Source organism: Anas platyrhynchos, chromosome 19, assembly GCF_047663525.1.
Source record: "Anas platyrhynchos isolate ZD024472 breed Pekin duck chromosome 19, IASCAAS_PekinDuck_T2T, whole genome shotgun sequence".
Classification (NCBI taxonomy): Eukaryota; Metazoa; Chordata; class Aves; order Anseriformes; family Anatidae; genus Anas; species Anas platyrhynchos.
In genome coordinates, this window is record NC_092605.1 from 125,785 (window position 1) to 135,569 (window position 9,785).

The window sequence follows — 9,785 nt, forward strand, 5'->3', positions numbered from 1 at the left end:
AAAGACCCCAGACAGATGTATCTCTGTTCCCACTGTAAATTGTATTTTAAGTTTGTCTGACATTGTCAACCAGTTGATTTTATGCAATTTTTTTCAGTAAGACTAAAAAGACTTTTTCTATTTAAGATTTTTAAATATTGAAGTTCAGACGCACTTCTTCATTGGCTTCAGAGTTTTCCACTGAAAACATTTAAACAGCTGAAACGGTGGTAGGCAAAGAGTCAGAAGGGCAAGAGCTATCCTCATTTCTTAATGTTCTGAAGCATTCATCTAGGACTTATGAGGAACTTGCCAGATAGAATGTTGCTGAGATGATGAAGCAGGTATTGAGATTGGTCCAAGAACAAACGGCATATAACTAGAGGTAAGTAGCTTTTTACTCTGTTTACCTCTAACTTTCCATACTTTCTCAGACAAGTGCAGGATCACTGATCTCACAGACCAGGTCACCAGAAGATCTTAAGAGCTCCTACTTTTGCAGTAGATGCACATTCTTCCTACTACCACAAAGAGTAGCTCTGTGTCAGAAATACTGAGAAGATATGTTAAGATATGTATTCCAAATCTTTTGCTTCTCATATGCAATGCCTCTGCTATTGTCAAAGTTGTTTACTCTTCGGATATCAGCAGATCACCTTCCTTCAGGCTTCTTGTTTTGGGTCCAGCTGCAGGGAACAAAAGCAGTGCAGTTCAGATCATGCCCATTTTCCTCCACGGTGAATGGCTGGACTCGTTTCAGACTTCAGAGAATACCAGATGCAAAGATAAACTGTGGTTTTCCTTCACAAGGATGTGCTGTGACTGCGTGCTATTGAAGTCTGTCATTTTGGTCCACCCAATAACATTAATTCTTGTAGTAGGACATGGCTTGAGCTGGCCGGTAAGGTAGCGAGGTATTTGATTAAACCTTAAGTCGTACCACTTTTGACTAAACTAAAAAAAAAGAAATAATTAAAAAAAAAAAAGTAATCATGCATTTATTCAAATGTACATTTTATGTAAACTAGACTTAGGATCTCCAAAGTGTAAATACGCAGAAACTTTTGAAGATGAACTTGAAGAGATTTTTCCCAGTTTGCTCAGCAGAGATGCTTAGTGTTAGGCACAAATAGATGTAAACTTCCCAAGTATCCATGCTTCTAAATAGCAAAATGCTTCTCTTACTGCATTGAAGAGACTGTGATTTTGATGCACATATGTGCAGCTTTGAAAATATACTTTGAGGAGGCATCTCAGCTCGGTATCCAAAAAATACCAAGTTAAATACATTATGAGGCAATATTTTTTTAGGAGCTTTCAAGTTCTAAAGAGCATGCTAAACGGTATCACTTGATGATAAAGACAACTTACTGACAGGTCAGTACTCAAAATATTGAGGGCTTTATAAGTCAAAGCAGCTTGTAAAACTTCACCTGCAAATGCAACCTGGAGCACTCTGTAGAGGACAAAAACTCCTAAGTGAAGCACCACAAAATTAATAGCTATTATTTTAAATAAGTTGATGCTTAAAAGTGATCTTCAGAATCATTTGCAGAAGGAAGCCCTTTTCCATTTTAGAAGTGGTCAAACTCTGAGTCATTGCAAAAGCAGTCCCCTTGCAGACATCAAATTCTGTCTGCCTGACAGCTTGCTGTTTCCTGTTAATTTTATTTTTCTCTGTAAGCACACTGCATTTGTATGGCTATGTGAGCATGTGCAAACGGAACCCAATTTCCAAATCTGGGCATTAATGGTATTTTTTTTCTAAGCTTTTTTTCTCACATCCACAGTTATAGACAACCAAATAAATATTTATTCACTATATTTGCAACTGTTTACTAGAAAAGCATAAAACAAATCTAGGTATAAATGTACATATAACATTAAAGTGCATTAACAGGAAATAAAATGTCATCTTACTTGCACAAAACTGAAGTGTACTCCCATAATCCCCAAGAAAACAGTAGCAGAGAGACAGACAGGCATGCATAAATCAGTACTTACCATCTAAAATCTAAGAGTTTGCATGCTCCTGAAAACCCTCTGTTTATGATTGCCTACAAAATTTAAAATTTTCTTTGGCAGGTAACAAAGGTACATATATGAGTGTACTTGGGAATTTAATTTTTAAGTTGTGAGCGCTTGATTTTTGGAATCTTTTCATTTCTTCTTAGAGAATGATGTTACATCACCTAACACTTGTTTGGGTGGGATTTAATACTAACAAGCACAAGAACTGTCCAGTCTTTCATACTATCTCAATTCTCAGCTTAAGGGAACTAGGTGCTATAGCAGCTGGTACTACTGAAGACTTGCTGTAATGTATATAAAGACAAAAAAAAAAAAAATAGACTGAGATTTTAAACAGAAAGCTCCATGACTTCAAGATTTTTAGTTCAGCAGGGATCTTGTGGGTTCTGATCAAGATCTTTTATTGAGAAGTAACAATAACAATAAAAAGTAAACTTATGTTTGTGTAGGAGAAAGAATAAAATAGTTTTAACTATGGATTGCTCATTGTCCAGTAAACAGATCTCTTTTCCACTCTACTTTGTATTCTGCATGTTTGATACATACATACATACGTGCTCACCTGTTGATATATTCTGTGTTACAGGCATGTATACGCACACCCTCTTTTTGTATTAAGAAATTATGGGCCTAAGATCCATTATATGATCAAGCATAGAATATTTTAACCATAATTCCTATAGCTCACAATTTATAGAATATACAGAGATCTAAAAAACATTTAGCATTATGCTAGCCTGTGCATTAAGAGGCTGTTCGTTAGTTTCAGATAAATAATCTGTGAAAATAGTTCTTCATCTGTTTTGTATTATACTAGTTAGATATTTTTTCATCTTGGATTTCAGTTGTTTCTCTTACAGACTTCTTAAATAGATTCCAAAACTATATGTAAAAAAAAATTATATATGTACCAGTAGCAGATGCAAGAGCAACTTAGCATGTTGCTGAAATGTTAGGTAATTCAGTTGTACAATTACCTGCCTTCCAACCTTTCTTTTCGGTTTTCAAGTCTCAACATTTTTAATAGGTGAAGGATGAACAAAGGTTCATCTACATCTATGTTGCACAGCACTATTCTGTTTGTGCCTCCAAGCAATTGTTCTCTTTAGCAATGCTTTCTGACTCCGACCACCCCCATTCTCAAAATAAATGAAAGAGCACGTCTCACAAATTGCACATATGGGATTTGCATCTCTACGGAGTTGAGATTAAAGAAGTACTGTACCAAAAATACCTGGAAGGGTTTAAAAGCAATTTTTTGTGCATTTATAAGCAGAATAAAATTAATGAGAAGCCGGCTTATCTTGCCAAGAGAAAGGGATTCAGATACAATCTTCTCCTTCTGTATGTAAGTTTCTAGCTGTTCTTAGGTAGCACTAGGAGTCTAATGAATTGGTGCTTTTATTTTTTTATTTTTTTTATATCGGGGGGGGAGGAGGAGCTCAATATAGAGGCCTTTGTGGCCATGGCTGTAGAAGCAGTTGGGGTACATGCTTTTAAGGGATCTTGCTGAAATGTTTTTCCCTTGTCTTAATAGCTCCCTCATCTGCCCCAGTCATGTAAAAGTGTAACTTAACATTTCTGGTTTCCATCTTAACAGTGAAGTTACCTACGGAAAATGAAACATAGTCCATGAAGTCAGTATAAGCCAAAATTTTATAGAACTTAAAATCTGTATCTGGAATAACAGAATATCCTGATTTGGAAGGGACTACAAGGATCATCAAGTCCCAATTCCTGCAGAATGTATTTAAAATTATCAAACCCTAAGGTCACAGAAACAACTATTTAGTTCCGTGATAACAGTATAGCAAAGAAATTTGGTGATCAAAACCCATAATAGGACAAAAATGACTATTTCAGAATCTGCATTCACATTTGGAAGGTTTCTAGTTTTTACATTTTGAAATGCAATGCAAAACTTAAATCTGCAAGCTGCATTGGGCCTTACTGTATCATCTGAAACAGGCTCTGTGGTTTCCATTTTCGTCTTGCCCTTTGACATGGTGACCTTCTGGGGCTAGCAGAGTAGTATTCCAAGTGCTGATTTAATCTTTGGCAAACTGGAACTAAGTTGTAGGACTAAATTCTGATGCCTTGGACATGCCAGTGCAATTTCTGCTGATAAATAGGAAATATATATTAAAAAAAAAGTTTTAATGTCCTATATGTAATATAAACCTTTTAGTTCAGTACAGCATCCATTTCCATTTAAGATCAGTCCAAAGGGGGCGGGCGGGAGAGGAGAACATGATCCTAAGATTTCAATTTCTGTGCAAATTTGTCCTAACAATGCAAAACCATTTTGAAAAAATTACCAGAGTGGAAGCTGGTATGCAAAATAAATTAGGGAATGGTTAATGGTTTGGGGCCTTCCTTAGTTTTACTCTGTGTTTCTGCTAAAATGATAAAAGTATGAGACAACTAATGATGTTACTTTGTTATGCAGGGATACAGAGGTTTAGGGATTAGTATCTTACATATTTTAATTAATAAGAGATGTGGAACATCAAAGCCAATGTTCCTGCTATCAAGAAGAACAACTGAATCCATTACAAGTAAGCCTGTTTTGAAGAGTGTTACTGCAGTCACAAACCCTACAGAGCTTTTTATAAACATATCTGAAAGTTGGGTTGAAGTAGCATGATTTCGTAGATGACATTTCTTCTATGTATTTGGTAGGGGAAAAAAAAGTGGAAAATGCAGAATGCCTTCCTTTTACCTTTCTTCCCAATCCAAAGTCTTGACAATGAATCTTTTCTCTTTCAAATCTGCTGTCACTACCTTGTCTGATCTCTTTGTGTTTCCTCTTCATGCACTGTTAGAATTTTAAGGACTGTACAGCCTCCCTGTGCTGTTTGTGCAATGAACAAGTAGTAGAGCAGACCCCATTCTTGATGGGCTCCTATGCAGTGCTGTCATAAATGTGATCAACAGTTGCACGATGTTTCTTCAAACAACAAGAATGGCACCCTGAACTTCTACAGATTAAGCAAAAGGATAGGGAAGTGGGATAAAAATAAAATAATCCAAATTTAAAAAAAAAAAAAATGTTAAGTCCTTCCTATGTTGCTAACATTGCATTTCAAAGATAGCTAACATGTTTCAAAGTAGTCTCAACCTTTTCCCTCAGTTAACAAACGTATATCTATCTTGTTATATGTGATCTGGACACGTAAAATGTTTCTTTTATATACATAATGGATACTCTTTCAGAAGAGTCTAGAAAACCTAATTTCCATCTTCTGGATATTACTTGTAATATTTTCAAATGTTACAGGGAAACTGTACTGAAAACTGTACGTGAATGGAGGTTAACTTTGCTTATTGTCTGTTGGGATTGAATCTGCTCGTTTTTTCTTTCAGCATTACCTAGGAATATCACTTGTGTAATCTGCTGAAGACAGTATTCAGCAATGTACCTTTCTGCGTACAGTTTCCAGATGATAATTACAAAGATTACGTATTTAGACAAACCTCAGAGAAATACGCTGGAATAAATCAAAGTAACAGATATATAAAAAATTATATTAGGGTTGAGCCAATTAATCTGAGAATCTAAAAAAGTAAGAAATTCAAAGACGTAATGGAGACCTTTTAAGTTCCTGAGATTTTTCTCCATCTCAAACTCTTTCTCCTTCACAAAGAACACTGCAAGGGAAGTTACATTTAGCTGCACAACACAGCAATTTCATCCATATTGTCTGAAAGCATACATACAGTGCCACTTTTTTTAAGATATATCCTTCCTACATCTCTTACAAGTGAACAGTTTCTGGTGATGCATAGCAAGATTCTACTTGTGTTTATAAAAGCCTTTTAGTTTACATAAAAAGTATAACCACACCGTTTCACCTTTTACCGATAAAGCTAATTTTCTGGTAACAGGTTGTCTAATAAAACAGCTCTCAGAGAGACTTCATCAGCTGACTGTCCTCCAGTTAATAAAGCAGATGGCCCAGCCCTAAACTAGTTCTATTTCTAAAATAAATAGCATTGAAAATCTTTGACTCTCTTCTAAAGACTTTGTCAATTTTCTGCCACACTCACACACAGGTTTCTGGGTTAGTTACAACTTCGCCATTTTTTTCAGGCTCATCTTTTAGAAACTGTTCCACTTCAATAGAGTCCACCTTGGCATCTTCAGGAGTTTTGTCTTCAGATTTGTTTAGTTCCTCTCTTTCTGCTGCTGCTTCTTTTGTATGTGGTTCTTCTGATTTTTTCTTAATGCAGAAGAAATTTCCCAAGGCCAATACAAGTGCTGAGGTGGTAACTTCAATTCCAGCAATAATAAAAACAAACATGTACCTCCGTGTTACATCCAAGAGTTTTCCTGAAAAAGACAATATTCCAGGTAAATGACAAAAGTGATTATATTGCAAAGATTTTTTCTCTGTATTTTAAAAATTTAAATGTCTCCTGCCTAGAAGTACCATAACTATAACCAAGTTTTTGAAATAGCACTTTAACAACCTCATAACAAAATATTTTTCACACACACAGTATCATGCAATTCAGCTGAAATAAAACCAGCATCGTCTTCATATGCAGGAGATGAGACAAGTGTCACATATTTCAGATCAAAATCCATGGCCAGAATCTGTACGGTCAGCTTCCTCTCCCACCTTCCTTTCTACGCAGGCAGTGAAAATGTCTGTGGAGTCAAATGGCCTGCTAAAATGCAAGTCTCATTTAATAGGCGGCCTGGGGTAACTGACTACTTCTGATGCTTTAGCCAGATTTTCACGAGACTGAGTGAAGGTGAAAGAAGAGGAGAAAGGATGTGAAGAAAGTTTCCCTTTAAATCTGAAGATCAGAGGAAGCAAAGCACAGTACTGTTTTTTCCATAAAGCATTCTGTCACAACAAAGACAATAGGTGGTTTTCAGTGTCTGGTGTAAACACTAAACATTCTATGACACTGAAGTGTTGTTATTTGCAGTACAGTGTCTGTTAAATTTATGTACTTTAATAATGAAGTGATTTTGGATTCAAATTATGGTAAAATAATATTTTGCAATGTTCCCTTATCCTTGGGTTGTGAGACGTGCAGCAGAAGCAGTCAATCTACCTTCCTGAGGTTTTCCCCTTTAAGTTTTTTTCCTCTTTATCTTCTGAAGCTTTTCCTCCTTCAAATCTACCATGGTTATACAGAATCTATCCTAGTACTTTCCAACAAAAATTGACAGGTTTCACACTCAATTCCAAATCCAAAGAGGTCTGAACTTCATCAAATTTATTCACTCTGTGTGAAACTCATCTCATACAATGCCATCTAATAAGAGGTCCAGTTCATGCTTAGAGGGAAGAAAGAGCAGCATCTCCAGATGGCAATTTAACCAATCCTGAAGTAGATCCAAGAAGGATCATCCCGCTCTGTTTTGGAATGTTTCTGATTGCAGCTGCAGAAAGTTGTGTTAGCATGTGCAAATATGAGTAAAATATGCACTTCTTGAGTGCCTCATTTTGTCTTTTTTCTCCTTTATCATACAATTTGTGTAAATAGATGTAACAAATGATTTTGAATGCTGGAATTGAATACTTACCTGCTGATGGTGGGCCAATTAGAACAGCCATAGCTTCTGCCAGGAGCACTAAACCAATGGCACTGGAAAACTTCTGGGTACCAACAATAGCCATGAGAACTTCAAACTGAAGAGCACCTACCATTCCATAAGAAATGCCAAAGAAAATGCAAAAGACCACCAGGCCACCATAATCAACAGACATAGAACCCATGAGATCTGTAAAGCCATTAAAAATCATAGCAAAACTGAAGAGGTAGACACAGCGTGGTCTAACCCACTTGAGACCAGCTACCATTCCACAAATAGGCCGAGCAAAAATATCAATGAATCCCAGAATAGTCAGAAGAAATGCTGCTTTGGTGTCCTGATACCCTAAATCCTTGGCATAACTCACAACAAAAACTGGGGGAACAAAGAGTCCAAGCACCATGATAGATGCTGCTAGTGTGTAGATTACAAAGCCACCATCTTTAAATACACTGAAATCCAGAAGTTTTTTCTTTGCTTTCTTCTCAGCAGGTTCTTTGGTAGCGTCAGACTTTTTGGGTGGCTCCAAAGGTCTCATCAGTGCTCCACATACACAACAGTTGAGCAGCATCCCACCCAGTATAAGGAATCCTCCTCTCCAACCATACTCATGTTGAAGTATCTGCCCCAATGGTGAAAGGGCACAAAGAAACACTGGGCTCCCAGCAGCAGACAGCCCATTGGCTAAGGGCCGGCGTTTATCAAAGTAACGGTTTAACATGATGAGTGAAGGCTGAAAGTTAAGTGCCAGACCCAAACCTGTAATAGAATGTACAAAAAAAAAAATCAATATTGCCCTCCAATATTGCTTTAAAAAAACTAATTGCATGGTTTCTGATTCATAGTGTAAGATTGTTTTTTCTTCAACTGGACAAAAGAATTCCCAGTTAACATTTTTAAGAGTATTTCACCCCTATTCCTCTTATACTCTACAGTTTCACTTCACTGATAACAGCAGTGGCTATTAAACATACCAGAAAAGATAATACGAATTTAAAATAATTTTTAAAAAATCCAAATTTATCTTCTGTCTTTATAAAAGCCCATGTAGATGATCCCAATAGTTTAGACATTTGTCATTTATATGAAACTTCAGCCTAAAGCAAACACATTAGTTAAGTCATTTTCAATCATGCACATTACTTACCAGTAATCACACCTGCAGTTAGATAGATCTGAACGATGCTTGTGCAGAAGGAGGCTATCACCATTCCCATTGATGCAAAAAGGCCACCCACCAGCATGACAGGGCGACAGCCAAAGCGATTGACACATACGCTACAGAGTGGACCTAGGCAAGAAGACCAAGTTACAGTTGTTAAGATAAACCAATTTTTGCAGTTGATTTCACGTCAGTTCACATTTCTTTCCTTACTTTGCCCACACTGAGGCCAATCCAGAAGGTTGTGCCTTTCTCTAGAGTCAAATACTTCATCTTTTCCATTTACAGTGTTGTGCAATTTTTCTTTTCCATCATCTTTAGTTATGGAGCCTTTAGTTACGAAGTTACAGAGATTTAATTTTATATGGAAGCTGTATGTGCCTAAATAATTTCTGGATTTATGTGCTTGACAATAATTCTTGGAATGCCTTACTTGTACACAAGTAATGACACACCATCACGATTCACACTGCGAATCGCCGTATTATTTACAAACATTGTATGGTGCAACAATGGTTCAAAATCAGAGAACTACCTACCTGTTCCATAAAGCATGGCCAATAAAATGGAGGAAATCCAAGCAGTGTCACTATATCCAATACCAAATTCACGGATAAGTTCCTTGAAGAAAACACTAACTGCTTTAGGAAAGGCATAGGAGAATCCTGTGATGATAAAACAGCCAAAAAGGACAGCCCAGCCCCAGCCTCCATCGGGGGCTTTAACACCAGATGGACCATCATCAGCTACTACAGCTCCCATGACAAAGCTCAAGAGTGTTCCCTAAGAAACAAGAAACAGACATTTTACAGAAGAACATTTTCCAAGAAGCAGTTTACAGACATTGGGGGCCATTATCTACCCAAAATAGGCAGAACCTGCACTACAATTAAAGTTACAAACAAGATATTAGACTATTTTTAACAGAAATCTTGAAGATGCAGTGCTTTTTAACTATTCCTCGTTAAGGCTTACTAATCTACAAAAAATGACACAAAAATGAGACAGTAGAATTTTTAATGAACATCGCTTCACAGCTCTCCCGAAATCAAGCCTGTG

General features: G+C 36.7%; 2 protein-coding genes across 2 annotated transcripts in view; one reads left to right on the plus strand and one right to left on the minus strand.

The window, feature by feature from the left end:
- The window catches only part of CSNK1D (casein kinase 1 delta), a 24,489-nt gene extending 22,121 nt beyond the window's left edge, over positions 1–2,368 (plus strand). Inside the window, exon 9 of the mRNA XM_005011558.6 lies at positions 264–2,368. Within this exon, the coding sequence (XP_005011615.1) occupies positions 264–299 (36 nt within the window). The 3' untranslated portion in view covers positions 300–2,368. The remainder of the gene's footprint in view (positions 1–263) is intronic.
- SLC16A3 (solute carrier family 16 member 3) lies at positions 1,785–9,488 on the minus strand. Its single transcript, XM_027471539.3, has 4 exons — positions 9,266–9,488; positions 8,712–8,855; positions 7,556–8,323; positions 1,785–6,343 (listed from the first exon to the last, which is right to left on the minus strand). The coding sequence occupies exons 1-4, from the start codon at positions 9,486–9,488 to the stop codon at positions 6,057–6,059; spliced, it is 1,422 nt and encodes a 473-aa protein (XP_027327340.1). The 3' UTR covers positions 1,785–6,056.
- Positions 9,489–9,785: the final 297 nt, after the last annotated feature.

Bases quoted from the DNA above. Each gene is read 5' to 3' on its own strand.
- SLC16A3 (XM_027471539.3), bottom strand. From the start codon at position 9,488: ATGGGAGCTGTAGTAGCTGATGATGGTCCATCTGGTGTTAAAGCCCCC. The intron at 8,856-9,265 runs GTAGGTAGTTCT...CTTCTTGCCTAG, and splicing joins GGCCATGCTTTATGGAACAG to GTCCACTCTGTAGCGTATGT. The intron at 6,344-7,555 runs GTAAGTATTCAA...TGTCTTTTTCAG, and splicing joins AATTGGCCCACCATCAGCAG to GAAAACTCTTGGATGTAACA.